General features: G+C 47.5%; 1 protein-coding gene across 5 annotated transcripts in view; it reads right to left on the bottom strand.

Annotated features, from left to right (window-relative positions):
• Positions 1-22,107, bottom strand: part of put (activin A receptor type 2 punt) — an 84,127-nt gene that overhangs the window by 28,142 nt on the left and 33,878 nt on the right. For 4 of the 5 annotated variants that reach the window (XR_012895002.1, XM_075893725.1, XM_075893726.1 and 1 more), the window contains exons 5-9: positions 17,650-17,817; positions 15,793-16,032; positions 14,959-15,121; positions 4,376-4,506; positions 788-914 (exon numbers count right to left, since the gene is read on the bottom strand). Coding sequence is in view for 4 of the 5 variants with exons in the window: in XM_075893725.1 (XP_075749840.1) it covers positions 788-914; positions 4,376-4,506; positions 14,959-15,121; positions 15,793-16,032; positions 17,650-17,817 (829 nt within the window). In the remaining variant the exon portion in view is untranslated. The remainder of the gene's footprint in view (positions 1-787; positions 915-4,375; positions 4,507-14,958; positions 15,122-15,792; positions 16,033-17,649; positions 17,818-22,107) is intronic. The other variant, XM_075893727.1, reaches the window with a different exon arrangement.

Raw genomic sequence — 22,107 nt, 5'->3', positions numbered from 1 at the left:
CGAGCAGCTCTTCGATTTGTGGAAACCGACCCTGCTGCGGTCCACTGAAGCTTTTGCGTGAATCTTTCCTGTCAACAATATCCTGCTTCTGTTTCCGCCAGTCCCGCACGCACGTTTCGGGAACTCCGAACGACCGCGATGCGGCCCGATTTCTGTCCGTTTCGGCACACGCGATGACTTTTCTTTTAAAAGCAGCATTGTGGTACACTCGTCGAGTTTTTGGAGTCGGCCCTACCATGCCGTCGATTCTAATGTACTACAAGATGACGAACTCCTCAGCACACGTACGAAGTGCCGCACATGGAAAACACATAGGCAGATATGGCCGACGCGCCATGCCGACGCACGTAGGGGGCGGCCATTTTGGAAGTGCCGATGGCAATAGAATGACCATATTCATTTTTTTTTGTACTCTATTCTAACGCGCATGCGATTTATGAACTCGCTTAACCGGAAAAAAGGTGCGCGTTAGATTCAAGTAATTACGGTATACATGGGTTTTACGGCGAATCCTACATGATAATACCGATAGGAATGGTGCCTTATGTTTCAAACCTAATAAATGACACACTTTACACAAAGAGCATAAATCGATCTGACAGTGACCAAAAAGACCCATGGTACAGGTTCAATGGTTTCGTAAATTATCTAAAGCATTTTCGGGCTGCCTTAACCTGATGAGAGCGGCATGAGTGAACGCACCAGTGGTAGGTTCAATGGTTTCGTAAATTATCTAAAGCATTTTCGGGCTGCCTTAACCTGATGAGAGCGGCATGAGTGAACGCACCAGTGGGAGTGGGCGGAACAGTCTTGTAGAGACTTGAGATCCTCTCTTCCACGCAGTTCGCCGACAGCCGGGCCTCGGCATCGTGGTCCCAGCACTCCTCTATCGTGTCAATGATTACTGCCAAGCCCTGGGGAATGTAAAAACAGGAGCATCAAAACACCGAACGCTTAAACCCGCCACTCTGCAAAGGTCTCAAAAGAATAGCCAAAGTTTCACTTGCGTCCGGGTAGTACTTTTCATAGTAGTTCGATTATTATAGCAATTTATGTGTAATTCAAAGGTTGTGGGTTCTCGTCCCACCGACCAAAAGGGTAAATTTTTGTTCATTTCATTTCAGCTTACGCCACAATTAGTACACCACAGTTGCAGACAACAATTAATGTCCTCTCTGCTTGCCCTAACCTTCTTGTCTGTTCGATTCATTTGGTTGTGTCTAACGTATAAACGAGCTTCTTTTAAAGCTAGGGTGCAAATTGTATGTCTTGGAGCAGGCTTCGAATTTCGAAATTTCATTTCAAAACAAGTAGGTAGCGCATTAAACTATTTTGCTTTAAAATTAACAGGACCTTCGAAATGCTGATGCAATGCATCAGACCATAGTTTTGAAGATAGTACTATCGTGAGCTATATGAGCTCGAACAAGCGAGCGCGTGGCAAGTTGCCTCAAAATCGAGATAACGATATATGTGGATGGTGCTGCCGAAACCGGATCGGAAAGGGGGGACGCTCTTCCACGGTCTGTTGGCACTCCTATTTCGCTAGTGCTGTGGGCAAACTGCAAACGATCGCATGCAATCTCCGGCTAGCGATGATAACACGGAGAAAAATGCACGAAAAACAAGGTAAGTAAAAGTGAAATAAACGTATAAAAATGCGCAGCCAACACCACCTACATATAATACAGGCATGGCATCACAGCAGCCTACGTCACTGCAGATATCTCAGCAGCTACATAGCCTGATGGGTGATCGGGTGTGGCAGTGCACGTTATGCGAGTTCACATCACCGCTGGCACCCACTAACGCGCTATAAGCTGCCGGTTTGCAGCAATGATACCGTGGCAGGAGTGTCAACAGATACCAGAAGCGCGGTGCACTTTCTACTTTGCTTCGGAAAACGGTCGCTGTGAATCAGCCAATGTAGGGTGCGAGGCTATTCGCCACATGCTCACGTGTTCGAATTCATATTGCTTACGATAGTACCTAATCCTACATGGTAACACTTATCTTTGCAACAATGCAAAGCCCCAGCGCATAAGTGCCTCAATGTTGCACCTCGCAGAGTTACACATTTTACAGCTCAGCCATGCTGCTAACCAAGCACTCTTGAACAAGCTTTTGCAGGATTGAAACCTAAAACGGTGACGAGAAAAGCAAGCAGTGAGTCACTGAGCTAATATCTGGCATGGTGTGGAAGGACAAGTCAGCAACATTCTAGTGGAGAAGGAAAGGGATGAGCACAACTGATAAGCGATAAGCCCAAAGCAACAAGTGGTCAAGTTACAAAGGCGCAGACCATAACTCCGTCGCCTGTCTATCTGTCGCTGCTGATGTGCGGTCGTTCACTCAACATTAACAGCGGAACAATTTTTTTCCCACCCTCTCTTTAAGTACCTCACGAGAGAAAATGAATAAAGGATAATTCCCAAACAAGCTCATCATACTTTTAAACCACTGCACATTTCAGGCAACTTTCAATCAAAATACGACTGACTAAATGAAAATAAAAACGTGTCCAACGAATGGACACTTAATAACTAGTGCACCTAATAAGCCCACTAGCGAAATATTCACAGCTGCTCGTGTTTTCAGCGTAGGGAGCTCGGTAATGTCTCTTTGATTGCTTTTATGGTAGCTTTCGATCATCAATTTCGGCTTTGACAGCTGAAGTGAACATTGACTATTCCCTGTTGGGGCACCACCTTCACTCTACAACCAATGCCTTTTCTGGCATCTTCCTATGACACAACAATTGTTATCAATTTTGTATGTACCTTTCCTCGCTTCATTCTGTGGTGCGCTGGGTACACAATTGTGTACACCACTTATCCTTCCGCTATTTGCATGTACTAGGGTCTAAGACAGAGCACATTACACAAAGCTTTGGATGGATTGAGCCTTCTGCACAATAAATTTGTCCTCACTTCATTTTGCCATGTACTGTTGCATATGACCACTTTTCTCAAGGCACTGCCATGTTTGACATAAGCAAACGCATATTTTCCAAAATTATAATAAAAAGTGGCGACCCTTAAGCTTCGCCTTTAACTTAAACGCGATAGTGAAATCCGGCCCCTAGTGCGCCCTTCAACCGCTAAGTGCACACTTATTAATATGTTTTCTAACATACACACACACGCACACATGCACACAGTAGATTGTACCAGCACGCGAGCATGCGCGAATGGTACAAGCAGGTTTTTGATCTAAAGCAAAAGTCGCATGGCCTCCAGGAGGCCATAGTCTGCCAATGCCTTACAGATGGCAGCACATTATCTAGCGTTTGCTGTTTGCTTGATCAACACCTCTGGAAAGGCATGATATGTTTTCCGCTAGATGGACATAGTTATACATTTTTAGAGCTGTTTGAAAGTTCCTGAGCGTCTTTAGCGGCGATGGCTGCACTATACCGGCCCTTTTCGACGTTGTTTGAGGCCTCCTAAATACGCCTACAAATCGCCAAACGGGCTTTCGTCGTGACACCTGTCGAACGAAACGCATTAAAGAGGCCCTGAAACACTTTTTCAAGTGACTATGAAATTAATTCACTATAAGAGCTTATTGCCTCCAAATTCAACGGCGCAAAGATTTTAAGAATCCGTCCAGTGCAAATGGAGTTTCAAAGGTTTGTTGTATGCTGCAATTGCATTACCTCTTCCCTCATCCTGACGAAAGCACTGGAAGCTAAGCAGGGAGAGGTGGCAGGGGCAAAGAAACTACCGCGCCTCGTGACCTTGAGCACTTTTTTTTTTCTTCTAATGCGCGGCTTCTTCAGTGTGATCGCATGCGCACGCGTGGACAAGTAGTGGCCTCCCGCAGCGATCTCTGTAACTTTCTTTTTCGCCCACGGACGATTTTTCACTCACAACCAACGGGGCTGACCCCGACGGCAGGATTTATGAGACATGAGCTCTCTAACGCTACCGCGTTAAAGTGGGAGCAAGCTACATGACAATCACTGTGTGAGAAAAAGACGCATAAAAGCGAGCAACCATTCCTTATTTCTTAATCAAATGTTGACACCTGCTAGTGCAAGGAGAGGAAGCTGGGCCGCTAAACTCAATCAGATAGAGCCAGCCATTAGGCAATCGTAACGATACACTGAGGCAAGAGAAATAAGTTTAGCACACTGCTACACCAGCCGAATTCACTGCAAAACTACTACAGTCAAACCCCTTTATAAGAGACACCGATGTAAAAGACAAATGGGCATAAGAGACACCAGTGTGTTTGCAGTGAAACAGGTGATGCATGCGTGGCACCCCCAGCTGGTAAGAGGCCTCTTTTACAACAGACAAGAATAAAGGGCTTCAGCGGTACCACAAAAGCTCTTCTCGAGAAAGCTCTGCCCTTTAAAAGGAGGACTGACCGGATGCTTCCTCCAGTGGTCGCGGATGCGTGGTCGCATCTTCTTGTGTGCCACGGCTTCCTGCATGTCTTCCAGGGACGGGTGCTGGCCAACTTCCTCCTCAAATGGGAGCATGTACTCCTCCACAGGACCTGCACACATACACACACACACACACTATCGCACGCTGTAGCTACATATGAAGGAAAGAAGTGTAAGTTTGAGAGCTCGTTTTTCTTTGTTAGACACAATTTTAATGAGAACTAACAAAGATGCCAAGAAAAGTAGAGGGGATATTATTAGAAGTAATTGTAATGCAATTGGAAAGAATGAAAAGTGGACGAAAAGATAACTTGCCGTGGGCAGGGACCAGACCTGCCACTTTCGAATAATGCGCTCGATGCTCTATTTGCAAGCACTGTGCAGCAAACCAGATCAACGCGAAGGAACAACACTGCCTTTACTTCAACTGCGTGCGAAAACTGTTCCGAACTTGTTAGAATGCGGCAGAAAAGTGATCTATTTTTCTTTAGAGAAACGTACTTCCTGGACTTCGGCGCAGCGCAGCGTTTCATATACGTGTGCAGCAGTCCCACACTTTTGCAAGGTAAATTCAAGGGTATTTCTCAACTGTTCAATATAGTCAATAATTCGATATACACGAGTTTGATATAATATTTGGGATAACTGTATTCAAGAAATGTTCATGGCTACACGCCTCAATTAACCCTTTGAGGGTCAGAGACCACGGTCACGAATGTACCGGATTTACTCGTGTAATCCTCACTCGCACTCGCATGATTCGTGCACCTCCCAGATTGCATAAGAAAAATACGAGTTTTTTTTTTCCTCGAGTAATTATCGCACTCTCGAAAATTGCTGCGAGCATGTCGTCCACTTCTAACCACCGATGATGATAGCGCCCGACAGAGCGACAGCCTAGCCCACATTGTGCGCACTTCTATTGCGCAGAGTCCTAATCTAATCCAAGCCAAGCCACAAGTAGAAAGTACGCATTTTGACCGGCCATGGCGGCGTGTTAGTGCTAGTCCGTGCAGTGTGTGTGTTACGTCGTTCTGTGATTACGCTATGGTTCGGTACACAAGCTACATACACGGCGGCCTTCAAGTTGAAGGTGATTGATCATGTATTACTATACGGCAACAGGGCCGCTGGCAGGCACTTTGGAGTTTATGAGTTTTGTGTCCGGTACTAGCGATGGCAGCATCCACACAGCTGAAGGCCACCAACAAGACACGCTGGCTTTTCCAAGGGCCTAAGACCGGAAAATATTTGCAGGTGGAGGTAGCACTACTCGACTACGTCAAGGGTCTCCCCGAGGATGGGTGTGCCGTATCCATCGAATTAATGAATAACCAGGCACGTATAATTGCCAGGGGGGAGGGCGGTCCGGCATGAGATTTCCGTGCGAGCAATGAATGGGCCAAATGCTTTATGCGCTGAAGTGGACTGTCACTCAGAAGACGGACGACTTTGTATCAGCAGCTACCCTCGGCATGTGAAGACAAGATTGTAGATTTTCATCGATTTGTGATACGGATCCGGCCAAAAAAGAACTTTTTGCTCTCGCAAATTGCGAATGCAGATCAAACGCCACTCAATTTCGACATGCCGCACAGCACAACAGTCAAACAAAAAGGTGTGCGGGGCGTGCACATCAGGACAACAGGTGCAGAAAAGCAGCGGTGCACAGTCATGCTCGCTGTTACAGCAGACGGGCGGAAGCTGCCGCCTTCTGTAATTTTTCAAAGAAAGACCCTCCTGAAGGCAAAGTTCCTGTTGGCCTTCACGCATGGGTGCAGAAGGAGTAGACGACCGCTGATTTCATGGTCGACTGGGTTAAAATAAAAACTGTTTGGGGACGCCGCCCAGGCGCACTTCTGTACCAGTCGCTGCTGGTCGTCGACAGTTTCCACGGTCATCTCACCGACTCCGTTCAGACGAAGCTGAAGGAGCTGCGGACTGATCTGGCCCTCATTCCTGGCGGCCTGGCATCAATGCTTCAGCCTCTGCCCCTTTCCTAGAACAAACCGTTCAAGGACAATGTTTGGAGCCTGTATGCAGAATGGATCGCCGAAGGACACCATTCCATGACTCCCGCAGGCGAAATAAGTAAGCCGTCAGTGGAGCTTCTTTGCACATGAATCACCGAGGCATGGTCCATGACTTTCCTAAATATCATAGTCCGCAGTTTCGAAACAACTGGAATTTCCAATCGCTTGAAGGGAACGGAAGATGACATAGTGCACGAAAGTGGGCATAGAGACTACATGTCGAAGCTGGCAGCGACTGTGATGGGGCCGCATCAGCGACTCCAGTTTTGACTCCCTGACTCTGAGTAGTTCAGCCGAGAGACCTTGCGGCCAAGACACTTTATTTGCTAGTAGATTTTGCTAGTAGATTTTGCTAGTAGATTTAGTGCTACAAGTAAATCTTGCTTTGTGTTAAACTCGTGGTGTTATTGTTAAGGTAAGTCCCCGATTTGCGGCCGCTCCGTTTTCTTTCCCTTGTAGTTGCTGCTGTGAGAACCAAGATTTGCGGCCGCTCCGTTTTCTTTCCCATTTTTCTTAGCGCTCTGTACGTTTTTGCGGAAAATTTTCCCCGCATAATTCTCGCACCCCCAACTTTTCATCGATTTCTCACGAAAAAAAGTGCAAAAATTATGCTAGTAAATGCAGTACATGTACGTCATTACCTATATGTTTAAACTACACAGCTTTTCAATCGTTTCTCTTGCTTGGCATGTGGTGCCACACCGTGGGAATACAGTATAACCTCGTTACAATTGATTTGCTTATAATAGACATTCGGTTACTACAAACTAATTTGATGCGTTATGCCAACCTCCCTATTTGTTCCATTGATTGAACTCCATTGATTGAGCTTCGTTTACATATGCTGGTACAACGAACATTCAGAAATAATTGACTAAAATGTGAGTCCAGCAAGGTGGTCAGTGCTCCTTTACAACAGACTTTTCTACCGCTGACATTCCAAATGCAATAACTTCCAGCTTAAAACATCCCTTGGCATACTTTCGGGACGGTCCATTGATAGAGCTTCATTTACAACGTATTCTGGTACAACAAACATTCAGATATAATTGACTAAAATATGAAACAAGCAAGGCGGTCAGGACTCCTTTACAGCAGACTTTTCTACCGCAGACATTCCGAATTCAATAACATACTTTCGGGATGGGAATAGGGCCGCGGATATTGACGTACTGTTTTAAAAACGAAGACCGCACGTCTCCGGTCTGCTAATGATGAGTTATGCCTAGCTACGACGACGAAAAATCGGCGCGCAGCGTGCTTAAATTTGCGTGTTGGGGCGCTGACGCACGAAATTGCTGGCCATTGCCACCCCTGTTTCGAGCCCTCAGTGCATGGTGAGCATGGCTGCGGTCCACAACTGATGCGCAAGATTCGTGGTTCTAAGGAGCCATCGGCTGATGTGATTTGTTGCTTGCAATGAAACACATTACAGCTGGTTTGCTTTGGCATATCTGCTAACGCGATGGTCTCGCCCACCAAGTTCGGGGCTGAGTTAGGCCTAGCCACGACTTTGAGCTGAAAGCGCGGCTATGTTACAAAGCACGACATGCTGAATCACGAGTACAAAGATCTGTCCCGTGATGGTCTTTGTTGCCAGGTTCGAAGCGCTGATAAGCAGAACCTTCTCGCGAACAAGTCAACGCTATGACAATTGGTTTGAAATGCGCGTGTGTGATGTTCGTGACAAGTACGGCGTGCGATCGTAATCTGAAGACTGAAATTCTGCTTGCAGCTGCCTTAAAGCTGCCAACTCTGGTGTTTTTTTTACCATGTCAGGATAACGGTGCTTTTGTGTTGCTCAGACACTCTTGTACTATAGCTGAAATGCTCAACAAATTCAAAAATCCCTTTTAATTAGCGAGAAACCGCAATACCGAAAATAAAACCCACACGAGTACGCTTCTACGTGGGACATAACCTGCCTGATTGCACATAATGTCCGCCAGATGGCACTACCTGTCCACGCCGTCCGAGGCGATCGGCAAAAACGCTTATGTTGTTATAGTGAACACATGGCGAATCGTGTGCGGCCTACAACACAACACAATTTGCCACCTATCGCACGCTCATAAACATGGAAAAGGAAATCGCACGCTCAACCAAGGAAGTGCTGACCAAAGTCACAATCCATGTCACAGAACGAGCGCTCAAAAAGGGCGCGCCGCCAAATTCTCGCGACGAACCGCCGGAGTGACGCCACGAGGTCAACGAAAAAGAAAAAGAAAACAAACATCTAAAGGCTCCCCGGGCGCGCGAGCCTCTCCTCTCGGAAGCGTGGCTTTGCCGACGAACCTCCTCACCCCACAACAGCGGCCGAGCAAGCACTGGATTTTTCTAGAAGGAAAGCGGCGTGGTCATACCGAGTTGAGTCATCCGCCGCGGAGGGCATCCCAACCGTCTCGCCCTCTCCCCAGCCTTCGCTGCGTATCGCGCCGACGAAATGACGAGAACTTTCTGGAATCTCGCATCGAGCGGCCGAGACGAGAAAGCAGGAGAAGACGGAAGTTAGCGCCAGAGCGCGTAGGGTATCCTGCCGTGTAGTCGGCGAAGGTTTTGTCCGTAGGGACAAAGCAGAAGACGTGAGGTTTCCTGGAAGAGAAACTTCGAAGGAGAAGACGGAAGTTAGCGCCAGAGCGCGTAGGAATTCCGCCGTGTAGTCGGCGAAGGTTTTGTCCGTAGCGACAAAGCAGGAGAAGAAGAGGATTTCCACCTGAGGGGTGAAGGCTCGAGCTACAGGCAAGAGCGTGTGTTTACCGCTATCGAGCGAAGACGCGGGGCAACAGCTGCGTGTGTGAAGCCGACGTGTTTCCGGCGAAGAAGTTGAAGTTTGAAGAGTGGCCAATTGAAGACGCGAGGTTTCCTGGAAGAGAAACTTCAGGGGGCAGCGGAACGACAACAACGCTGGACTTTGAGTGAGTGATTCTCGGAAGAGTATCATTCAGACTTTTGTTCCAAGGACTTTGGACTGAATAGATTTTCTATCTCTTTAGTCTTTAAGTGTCTTGGTTGTTAAATGCATGCGACTGCATTGTAGTATGAATTGTTGTCTGTGTCCGTTGTTTTGAGTGTGGCTGATTGTACTGTGTAGTACGTTGGTTGATTGGTGACATATTATACTCAACTATTGTGGAGTGTGCATACTCGTGTATTGTTTTCGATCTGCAATTATTGAGAATATAATTTTGTTTGTTTATCAACTCTCGGCTCTGACTTGTTCTTTGGGCCACAGCCGGCGTCTGCTGGCGCGCCAATAAGGACCACTTCTAAATTGTCCACGCTTTCGTGGTGCGGTTCGGGGGGCCGATACTTCGGCCCTTGGAATTAGCCCGGCGATAGCCTCCCTAAATAACGGGACTTGTGACAATTAATCTGGTGTCCGCGACGAGGACCTTTTGGTGCACAGTGTGCCCAAAGTAGTGAGAAAGAGCCTCGAGCTGTTGATAGTGCTATCGGAACGATTCTGTGTGTTGCTCAGTGTTCTCGTTAACGAGTGCAGGGGAGTGTTCCGATAGACTGATTTAGGCAGATACTTTTTACACGCGGCAAAACTTTATTTGCGAGACACCATGGATCTCGAAAAGTTAGTTGCTCTTGGTGAGAAGATGGGTCTTTCTGGCGCCGAACTACGGAAATGGGTAAGCCAGAAGGAGAAAGAGGCGGTGGAGAGAGAGAGGCTGGCAGCTGAGAGGGCCAAGGAAGAAAAAGAAGCTGAGTTGGAGAGAGAGAGGTTGGCACAGCTGAGAGAGCCAAGGAAGAAAAAGCAGCTGAGTTGGAACGAGAGAGGTTGGCAGCTGAAAGGGTGAGAGAAGAAAGAGAAGCAAAGGAGCGACAGCTGAAAGAAGAAAGAGAAGCAAAGGAGCGACAGCTGAAAGAAGAAAGAGCAGCAATTGAAGTTGGAGCTGGAGAGAGAAAAGCTGGCCGCCGAAAGGGCGAGAGAAGAAAGCAAGCAGCAATTGAAGTTGGAGCTGGTGAGAGAAAGACTGGCAGCTGAGAGGGCAAAAGAAGAAAGAGAGGAAAGGGAACGGCAGCGACAGCACGAGATAGAACTCGAGCGGCTCCGTTTGCAACAGCGAAGCGAAACTCCCGTCCAAGCTAGAGTCGAAAGCAGCGAACGGGAAGATCATGGCTTCTGCTTGAACCCAAGCAAGCTGCTCGTCGCGTTTGATGAGAGGAAGGACGATTTGAGATGATTGCACGGAGCCAAAATTGGCCGGAACATCAATGGGCAACTGCTTTGAGTACCTGCTTGAGTGGTGAAGCGCTCAGTGTGTACGGCAGGCTGACGCCGACCGATGCAGCCAACTACGCAAAGGTGAAAGCTGCTTTGCTGAAGCGATTTAGATTTACTGTGGAAGGATTCCGGGACAGATTTCGGACAGGAAAACCAGCTGATGGTGAGACGGCTACGCAGTATGCTGCCCGACTTTGCCACTATTTCGACAGATGGATTGAACTTTCAGGGACAGCGCAGGAGTACGATGAGCTTAGAGAGCTCCTAATTAGAGAACAATTTCTTACACTAGTTGCCACCCAAGCCTGTCGCTGTACTTGAAAGAGAGAAAGGCTGACTCACTTGAAGGCATGCTTGAATTGGCTGATCAATTCTTGGAAGCGCAAGGTGGCACTAATTTGGCCAAGGTCAAGAAGGATTGTCCCGAGGATTCGAAGAAATTGGCTCCCGAAGAAAAGAAGCGTGCACCAGAGAGCATTCCGCGATGTTTTCTGTGTAACCGAGTGGGTCATCGCGCGAAAAACTGTTGAACGATCTTTACGAGCCCTACGGTTGTACAATGTTTCAAGTGTGGTCAGACTGGGCACAAAGCAGACGCATGTCGAAACGGAGCGAGTCAAACTCACCAGGTATCCTGTGTGCAAGCGGCACCGAAATCCGGTAATAATGCCGTCACAGATGGATTCGTAGAGTTGAAAAATGGGGAGAAAATTCCTATCGTGGGTGCTGTAATGTCAAAACAGCCAACCGGTGTTGCGAAAGGAATGCCAACGCTGCCTGGAAAGGTTGCGGGCAAGAAGATTACGGTTCTAAGAGACACCAGTAGCTCCACGGTTATCGTGCGGAGAAATTTGGTACGGGAAAGTGAGTTGACAGGCAGAACGAAACCGGTTTGCCTAATTGACCGTACGGTTCGGATGCTTCCAGAAGCAGAGATTGAGGTTGAAACCCCGTACTTCAGCGGGAAGGTTACTGCTTTATGCATGACGACCTCCCTTTATGACCTTGTCATCGGAAACATCGCCGGGGCGCGAGGACCGAATGATCCGGAATTTTTGGGAAAAGACCCTAAGATAGAGCCCTCGCCAACCCAGAGACCGCGAGATACAGTGGAGGAGCATCCCGTGACGGATCTCACTAGAGCCCAAGGTGAAGCCGCGGCGCAAGAGACAGTGAATGAGAAAATGATCGTGTCGAATGAGTTCACGAGCCGGGCAACTGGACGTACGTCGGCACGACCCCAACCGACAGACAGTGTAAAGGTGACGGAGTCGGCCAGCCAGGTCCAATGTTGTGACATGAACAAGCGGGTGACAGGATCGGTTGAGCGTTATCACCCGTTAACAGTGTCAGAAGTGATAACGATGGCTGAGACGCCGCCTCAGACCCAGTCGTTGGAAAAGGCTCGCCGAAAAAGAACAAGGAAAAACAAGAAGAGATCAAGTGAGCACCGCAAAAAAGGACGCAAGCGCAGCTCGAAATACACAGGATAGGTGCTGAGGTGGAATCGGAATGTGTTTGGCAGGGCTGAGTGACATATGTTGTGTTAATGTTCTTGTTATCCTGTGTCTCAAGTGTATGTCGAGCGAGTCAAGGTGTTCTGTGCGATGATGTGATGTATAGTGTTGTATAATTGTTGTAAAGACAGAACTTTGTACGTTTGTATTGTTTGGAATGTGTGATGAAGTGTTCTAGTCATGTACTAGTGGCTATATTTCATGTGTTGTGGAATTGAACTACAATGTACGATTGTATTGAGCGATCTATTGTGAATGTGAAGTGTCATGAGCGACGGACTATGTTACAGTCTTTGAGAGTGTGGGGACTGTTCGCGCTCGTCTGTGTGGTTTTGAATATTATGAGATAATATTCTTAAAGTGGGGGGCAGTGTCACAGAACGAGCGCTCAAAAAGGGCGGTCCGCCAAATTCTCGCGACGAATCGCCGGGGTGACGCCGCGAGGTCAACGAAAAAGAAAGAAAAAGAAAACAAACATCTAAAGGCTCCCCGGGCGCGCGAGCCTCTCCTCTCGGAAGCGTGGCTTCGCCGACGAACCTTCTCACCCCACAACGGCGGCCGAGCAAGCACTGGATTTTTCTAGAAGGAAAGCGGCGTGGTCATACCGAGTTGAGTCATCCGCCGCGGAGGGCATCCCAACCGTCTCGCCCTCTCCCCAGCCTTCGCTGCGTATCGCGCCGACGAAACGACGAGAACTTTCTGGAATCTCGCGCGGAAGGTATTTAATCGAGCGGCCGAGACGAGAAAGCAGGAGAAGACGGAAGTTAGCGCCAGAGCGCGTAGGGTATCCCGCCGTGTAGTCGGCGAAGGTTTTGTCCGTAGCGACAAAGCAGGAGAAGAAGAGGATTTACACCTGAGGGGTGAAGGCTCGAGCTACAGGCAAGAGCGTGTGTTTACTGCTATCGAGCGAAGACGCGGGGCAACAGCTGCGTGTGTGAAGCCGACGTGTTTCCGGCGAAGAAGTTGAAGCTTGAAGAGTGGCCGATTGTGTGAAGCCGACATGTTTCCGGCGAAGAAGTTGAAGCTTGAAGAGTGGCCGATTGAAGACGCGAGGTTTCCTGGAAGAGAAACTTCAGGGGGCAGCGGAACGACAACAACGCTGGACTTTGAGTGAGTGATTCTCGGAAGAGTATCATTCAGACTTTTGTTCCAAGGACTTTGGATTGAATAGGTTTTCTATCTCTTTAGTCTTTAAGTGTCTTGGTTGTTAAATGCATGCGACTGCATTGTAGTGTGAATTGTTGTCTGTGTCCGTTGTTTTGAGTGTGGCTCATTGTACTGTGTAGTACGTTGGTTGATTGGTGACATATTGTAGTCAACTATTGTGGAGTCTGCATACTCGTGTATTGTTTTCGATCTGCAATTATTGAGAATATAATTTTGTTTGTTTATCAACTCTCGGCTCTGACTTGTTCTTTGGGCCACAGCCGGCGTCTGCTGGCGCGCCAATAAGGACCACTTCTAAATTGTCCACGCTTTCGTGGTGCGGTTCGGGGGGCCGATACTTCGGCCCTTGGAATTAGCCCGGCGATCGCCTCCCTAATTAACGGGACCTGTGTGACACCATAGCAGACAAGCACGACACTGATGTGGCACATCAGTTCTGTTACTTCCGCCATGCAAAAATCAACGTCGCACACACAATCTTGCCATTAATTCTGGCAAGCGAGGCGAGCATTCGGAGGCAAGCTATAAAATTCATTTGAAAAGAATCTGTGAAACTCTCAAAACTGCAATTTTTCCTGCGTGGTGCAAACATGGAAATGAATGTACCCAGTGAATTTCTTCAATATCCATTAACCTAAAAGAATTACCGGAGTTGGCCTTTAACAACCCGTGAACACAGAACGAGAGCGAAAATTTTACTAAGTATTGCGATTTTAGACTGCCGCCACCTCGCAACGCACAAGAAGCAGACGACGCAATCCCGGAGGCATACCCGGAACGAGCATCAGACTAGCGAGGTGTACTGGAGCAATACGACAGAAGCTGACAGCGAGACGAACCTCGAAGTTTGCGGGCAAGAACAATATGCTAGCGCACTCGTAACAATGTGCTTCTTCGCAAGCAACAAGGCACTTCGCTCGCTGGCTCCTCAGAACCATGGATGGGCATTGCACAAACAAAAGTTGGAGAGTATTCCAATGAGATAGCAACATAAAAGTGTTTCTTTTAACTGGATTAATGATGTACCGCAGTGTGGAGTTTTATAGTTGTCTTATCAAAAATGAGGCTTAGCAGAGGCTGAATCGTATTAATTGAACCTTGACCTCTGCCACATCTATTATCTCCACGTTGGAACTAGCGTTTTGTCGAGTCAATACATTTGAAATTGAAGCAGAGCCTGAAAGGCAGCTTTGCTGCATTCTTAGGTCTGATGGAGTAAAGCATATTGAAAATCTGAAGGGACCACTGCCAATCCATCGTGGACTTTGTGTTGGGGAAGTTCGAACAGTTTGAATAGTAAGATTCAATTGCAAATTGAATAGAACAGCTAGCACCATTAAAAACGGCTAGCACCATTAAAAACTATTAGAAATTTCGAATAATCGTACACCCTCAGTCCACACAAACTTAATCGAGTAATGGTAATAATTGTTGTGGTTTAATGTCCCGAAACCACAATATGATAATGCGAGACACCTTAGTGGAAAGCGCTGGAAATTTGGCCCGTAGGAGTTTTTTAACATGCATCAGAACTATGTGGGTTCTTGATCGAATAGTTTACAAGACTTTCGTGCCACAAACAAAGAAAAAAGAGAGAGAGAGAGAACTTGCCATCCTGTGCAGAGCAGCGCGAGATGAGCTCCCAGAGGACCAATCCGCAGGCGTACATGTCGATGCGCAGGAATTGATCCTGGTTGAAGCTGATGGCTCCCTCCAGCACCTCGGGGGCCATGTAACGCCGGGTGCCCACCTGCGCATGAAGAGCCTCTAAGGCCTTCTTTCCCCCGAGCATTCCTTCATGAGGGCAGTTACCGACAACAACACTCCAGTGAGAACTTCAGTAATGCATGCCAGGCAAGTCATGCAGCGAATCTAACACCATTTACAATGACCAACAGTCATTACTGACGTTATGCGTTTCCTGCTACATGAGAAAGTATTGCATGAAAACTTCATTTTCAATCAAATGTGCTGGCTCACTGTCATGATTCGTGCTTGATCTGGGATCCTGTGCGCAATTGCTGGGCCAGAGTGGTCATTACTAACCGTTATTATCTTCTAGTCAGCATAATTAAGTACAGTTTGTTCGACCACAACATGAACGCTTTGCTGCGATGTCATCAACATCTTTTCAATGTTTACACTGGGTGGCCAGGACAAATCATGTAGTGCAGCCAAGCATATCTTCTTTCCACCATGCTATCAATTCCAGCTTAGCTCTCTCCAGTGTGCTTGTCGGGGTGAGAGAAGAGAGATAGAGCTTTAAAGCATGCAACATAGCTCTGTAACTCCACTCACCCTTGACAAGATTATAGAAATTGTTGAGGCAATAAACTTCGATATCGAACCCATTCAAAGAATTCTTGGAAATGTGGATAAGGACCCGCTTTAGCACCATTACGCGACCATCGAGCCCACAAGGATAAACAGGGGAGCCGTAATCACCTGTCCGTGTGCCTGCCTCGGGGACACCCCGCAAGGAAAGGCCAGGGCCAGGCCGAAATCGGCGATGCAGGCAGTCATGTCGGCCTTGAGCAGCACATTCTTGCTCTTGAAGTCACGGTGTGCCAGCGGGGGCTTGTAGCCCTCCAGCTTGTTGGCTGGACGTTCCCCGTGCATGTGGGACAGTCCCAGGGCGATGCCCTCGCTAATCTTCAGCACCTCGCCCCAGCTCACCAAGTGAGCCTGCAGGACAACATGCGGTTTCACGACACACCCAGCACAAGTAAAGCTGCTACCAGGGCTAGTTGGTGCAACTTCACAGACAGCTGAACACACCATGCCACATTAACAGCAAACACCATTGTCTTAGAGTGTCGTCTTTTCCAGTATCGTATTTAATCGCGTAATGAACCCACTCTTCTTTTTTTTTTTCAGAAAAGTTGATGCCGATTTTGGGGGAGGGTTCATTATGCGGGAGAAAAAAAGTCACGGGAGTTATAACAGCGAAAATTTCGGGTGACGACTTTGCTTGTTTTGACCCCTGAAATGCGTGACAAATTTTTTTTGTAGCCCGAAGCTCTTTTTGTATCACCCCGTAATAAAAGTGCATGGATCGATGCTGAAGTGTCGTCCAGCCGCTCGGTTCCAATGCTCCGACACATGCTGTTAGTAACCAGCCGTGTAGCTAGCGTACCGCCCGAACGGGCCGTGCACAGCAAGTGTCCCAACTAAGTTCACAACGACAAACCCAACAACGAAAACGCAGCGTCGGATGGCGGCGCACAAATGTTGGATTAACCGTTGCTGGTGCGCCCGAACGGGCCGTGCACAGCAAGTGTCCCAACTAAGTTCACAACGACAAACCCAACAACGAAAACGCAGCGTCGAATGGCGGCGCACAAATGTTGGATTAACCGTTGCTGGTGCACAATGCGCCGTCGGCGCGGTGGGTGCGGTTGCGTTTTGCATAGGTCCGAGATGGCGAGCGCGCGGCGTGTTCCATGACGCAGCACGAGCACCATATTGGACACCACGTGCTTTGTTTTTGTGTCGCTGTGTTTGCATGGTGCTATCAGCAGAGGTTTCTCCTGCATTAGACTCTACAGGTAGCGCTTTGCCATACAAGGTGTGACTTTTTAATTGACATCGTACGTGCTCGCGCTGCTTGCAACTGTTTAGCATCATTGCATAACTATCTTTGGCTTTCATTGCATTGTTATTTTGTCATATAATGGCTCGACTTAAGGTTGTTCCGATCATTAATGGCACTGGCTATTACCGTAACAAAATGAACAGATACACTTAAAAAGCTTTTTTTTTACTTTTTTTTTTTTCAAGAATCAAGGTGGTGGGTGGGTTTATTATGCGAGTGGGTTCATTACGCGAGTAAATACGGTATTTTGTTCAAGACACGGCAGCTACGAAGCCTTTCTACTCTCACAGTGCATTGGTAAGGCTTCGTAGCTTCCCTGCACTAACACCATTGTGGGTTTGCAGGGTATTGATGTCTTGTTGTAAAAAGGATGTAACAAGCTTTAAATCGTAGAGGCATTTAGAGAGCACCACATAAAATTACACAGAAGCAAAATTTTTTTATGTCTATATTTTGCTATTGCAGCTTATACTGCACATCTATTTTAACGAAAGGTGAAAACGCTAAGAAAACTTAGACAGAAAACGAGAACACACACAGCAAATGTGTGTGGTTGTTTTTGTGTACGTGCACCTTTTTTTTCCTTTGCACAATACCTTGTAGAGTTGCTCTTCTTCCAAATGTACAGGTGTGTTCTTTTCGTTTTTCCTCACCAATGACACAATTTACAGGCATCAACCTAGTGCCAATGGCAGCGAGCAGCTCACCTTGAGGTGATCCGAGAGTGATCCCCTCTCGTGGTACTCTGTGACCAGCCAGTACTCGGTGTGGTTCAGGTCACCGTGCTTGGTGGAGCCGAGGAACGCCAGCAGGTTTTCGTGCTTCATCTGGGGCATCTTGAAAATGTCCTTCTCCACCATCCATGAGGTCTTGTCCTGAATCGTTCAGAAATGCATACCATTACCTTCACTCCCCTCGCCAATCATTTCTGTGGAAATGTTGCCCTGTTATGCTAAATACAATTCAGCCTCAATATGAGGAAGTACAGAAAAGGCTCATTAACTCGAACTTAAAGGGGACTGCACAACCATTCAAATTTAGGCAGAGGTCGAATTAGAAGGCGGGCACTAGAATTAACGAATATAGCACCACAATGTGTGGGCCATAGAGTTTCTTAAATATACACTAGAGGGAACTCTGGCGCTGGTGTCTATGAGACCTGCAACGCACAGTGCTTCAGCGAGCATGGAAATGATGGGTTGTACACACATTTGTCTAATCTTTGTACTTCTGGCTCCGTGTGTGTTTGTGTGGCTTAGAGCTGTTTTCTCACGAAACAAAAATCAGCAAATGGTCAGCAGTAGCACTTCACCACCTTAATATTTTAGGCTTACCATTTCAAATCTGGTCATGAAGTTCAAAAGGGGTCATTCTTTTCTTCGAAGCACAGCCGAAACACAGCAATAACCGAAGCCACAAGTGCGCTTTGCCGCTAGCAAGTACGAAAACTAGGCAAATCCCTAAATTTTCCAGCCGAAATTCGCTATTCCAAGGCCACGTCCCCTCTTAATGAAACACTAAAGTCAAATAACAATTTATGCCAGAATGAAAGCTCAGTGTATGACGTCTAAAACGACAATATTATCAACAGCAATGCCCTACTTACTGAGAAATTAATGTAAATGCACACGAACACGTGTGCCACGAGTAGGGCATCGCAAAGTGATCCCAATGACGTCAGAGTTACCGCATACTATTAATCACTAGTGATCACACTAGCTGCACTAAATAAAGAACCTTATGTGCATCAAGAGATGCAATAACATGCTGCTTGTTTGTTTCTCTTTAATTCATGGAAAAAAGAACCGCCGGACGTTACTATGGGGAATGGCGTGAGTGGTTCAAAAGTTCAATTTTCGCCTCGTTTAAGTGGACATGTTATGCCATGAGTGCGGCCTAGATTGACCGAGCACGCCTGCCATCTATGAGGCCATGGCAGTGAATTGTCAATGGCCGTTGCTGCTGTTGTGGCTCCCACTACTTTTGCTCTACTGCTACTAGTGTGGGCAGCTGTGCAGTAAAGCAAGGCAACATTGTGCACAGCAACAGTGATGTGAAAGTTTCTACTTGAAGCGGGCAATTCGAAGTGCGCTAACGCGATGCGGAGCACTAAAACGTGCTGTTATTTCAAAATAAGCACTTCGTTGGCAGAAACCTCATAGTAGCACTATGAGGTTTCTGGACCGCTACTTCAGTAATGAACAATAACTTACAGTAAAACCGAAATGCAGGTAAAAATTTTTCAAAAAATGCAATAAAAAGTTGACCATCGGCTTATATACCAGTCATTGGCAGAAAAAAATGTGGAAGTCTTGCAACAATGGGCAGCTGAAGTCAAAAGCCTCCATTGTCATCATGAGCATCAGCAGCGGCGCCGTTGGGCAAGGCTAGGCAAGGCCTACAGTGTACTAGCAATCCCATTTTGCTTCGTTATCTTTGTCAGTCTGCTGTTTTATTTTTTTCTATTTCCTTCAGAAATAAGTGGTAGTCGATGGCAGCTTACGATAGGCTTTAAGAAAAAGGAGTTATCGAGTATGCAGAAGCGCACGGCAACCTGGTGGCACAACAAGAATTCGGTGCATCGGAAAAAAGCGTCCGATACTGGAAGAGCCAAAAGCAGCACATCCCATCCTGCAAAAACAACAAAAAACTGTTTCGTGGACCAACTGCAGTGCACCCTGAACTGGAAATCAGACTGCCGAATTCACCCAGGAGCTGCATGCAAGGTCACTACCCGGGACAGCAGATTGAATCCGCGTGAAAGCTATCGAGATAGCGTGCGACTATCGGCTCTCGAGGGCGCAATTGAAGGGCTCGCCATCGTGGGTGTGCCAATTTATTAAGCAGAAGGGTTTTGTGCTAAGGCGGCGTACTTCCGTGTGCCAAAAACTGCCCGAAGATTTTAATTAAAAGCTGCTCGAGTATCAGCGCTTCGTCATACGGCTTCGTCGACAGCAATGTTACATGATGGAGCACATGCGCAATGCTGACGAAACTCCAATCTGGTTTGAAATGCCTTCAAACTGGCCTGTGACCACTAAAAGATCCAAGCAAGTGAAGCTCCTGACAATGGGCAACGAGAATTCGCGATTTACAGTGATGCTCGCGTGCACAGCCAATAGAAAAAAGCTACGACCTTATATCATTTTGAAGAGAAAAAAGAAGACTTCCTCCGGGATGTTATCATGAGAGTGAACGAAAAAAGGTTCATGAATGAGTCCCTCATGGTAGAGCGGATTCGGCTCATGTGGAATCGGCATGCCCCGCCGCGGTGGTCTAGTGGCTAAGGTACTCGGCTGCTGACCCGCAGGGCGCGGGGTTCGAATCCCGGCTGCGGCGGCTGCATTTCCGATGGAGGCGGAAATGTTGTAGGCCCGTGTGCTCAGATTTGGGTGCACGTTAAAGAACCCCAGGTGGTCTAAATTTCCGGAGCCCTCCACTACGGCGTCTCTCATAATCATATAGTGGTTTTGGGACGTTAAACCCCACATATCAATCATGTGGAATCGGCAACCCAGAGCACTTTTTCTGCAACCGAGCATGCTGGTGCTCGACTCATTTCGATGCCACCTCACGCCGATGTAAAGGAAGCTCTGTCCGATGGCAAGACGAATCTTGTCGTGATCACTGGGGGACTAACATCAATCCTCCAGCCACTTGACATAGTGCTCAATAAACCCTTCGAAGATCGCGTGCGCGAGCTCTAAAATGAGTGGATGCTGGCTGACAATCTCAAGACCCTCGCTGGCCGCCTACGACGTCCACTGCTGCGACCGTTTGTTGCCGGGTGTCGTCAGCTTGAAAAATCCTTTTCAGAAGAGATGGTGCGCAAGTCTATCCGCAAATGCTGCATCCGCAACGCATTGCATGGAACGGAGTACCATGCACTCTTGTACGTTACTAGTGAGAAACAAAAGTTGTTGGACTCAAGTTTGGACCAGTCTGAGTGACAGCACTTTGTTGCCTTCTGGCCTTTAACTACTTAAGATTAGTGTCTAAGTAAAAAGAAACGGCACCACAGTGCAGTTGGTTGTGTCATGTGTTTATAAAAGTAGGGGTGTGCCGAGATATTTAGCGATTTTCAAAAATTCTCTTACGAAAATTCAAGATTGGGAGAGTTGATCTATATTCCTGTTCTTACAGTAAATTTTGGCTTTAGTGTCTCTTAAGGGGGGACACGGGTCTTAAAAGGCCGAAAATCGCGAAAGACCGACGTTTTGAAGTTGACATTTTCAGAATCTGCAACTATTTTTGCACTTATCTGAAAAGTTTCAAGCTTCTCACATCATTATTTCTGGCACAAAATCAATTTATAACACCCCTTTCAGATGAATCAGAGCACAAATAGACGCTAAAGTCGCACTTTTTCTACGCCGACCCGTTGCTGTTACACACGAGCGATCGTGGTCATCTTCGTCTCGTTTGGAAGAATCGTTTTGCATCTTCAATCTCCCGCCACCAGTGGCTCGCCTTGCTCATTGGTTTTTCAGCAAAATCGCGTCATCAAGAAGCACCACCACGCGATTCTATTGGCTGCTTGGGGCACGTGACAAAACCTATGGCACCCGATTGGCCATGTGGCGCTTCCGGCGTCTGCTTTTTCATCGTGACGCGCACGGGCGTGTGCCATTGTGTCATGGTGCTGTCAATTGCCTGTTGCAGTAAAAAAGTTCCTCGCCGCACTAATTTGTGAAGCGAGTGTGGCGATAGTTCATTCGCTGTGAATTCAGAAAGAGCCCCGCAATCACTCAGGACAGAGAGGACAGCAAACTCGCGGCGTTCAACGGTGGTCGCCGAGTCACCGGTGTAGGCCTAACTCACGTACGAGCACGTCGGTTGTCGACAACATCACTGAAAGCGGCAGTGTTTTGGAGCTTCAACAGTTACATGACGGCAAGTGAAAAGCAGAAGTGAAGCTACGAGAGATAGCAATCTTTGCCACGATGGAACGAAGCGCAGTCTTATCGCTAAACGCGCTGATGCCGCGGGTTTCCCCGTCTGGCGTGAACTGCGTGACGGGTCGCCAGAGATGGAGATCGCCGCGCGTCGGCAAACAGCAGAAAATCAATTCGTTTACGGTGAACGTGCTCGCCGCCCGTGCAATGAAGGCTACTGGCAACAGGTAGAGTGCTTGTAACGACGCGGCTGCAACGATGAACATATTG

Source organism: Rhipicephalus microplus, chromosome 4 (genome assembly GCF_043290135.1).
Source record: "Rhipicephalus microplus isolate Deutch F79 chromosome 4, USDA_Rmic, whole genome shotgun sequence".
Taxonomy (NCBI): Eukaryota; Metazoa; Arthropoda; class Arachnida; order Ixodida; family Ixodidae; genus Rhipicephalus; species Rhipicephalus microplus.
Note: the sequence above shows the minus strand (reverse complement) of the source record. Positions and strands in the feature narration are given on the sequence as shown.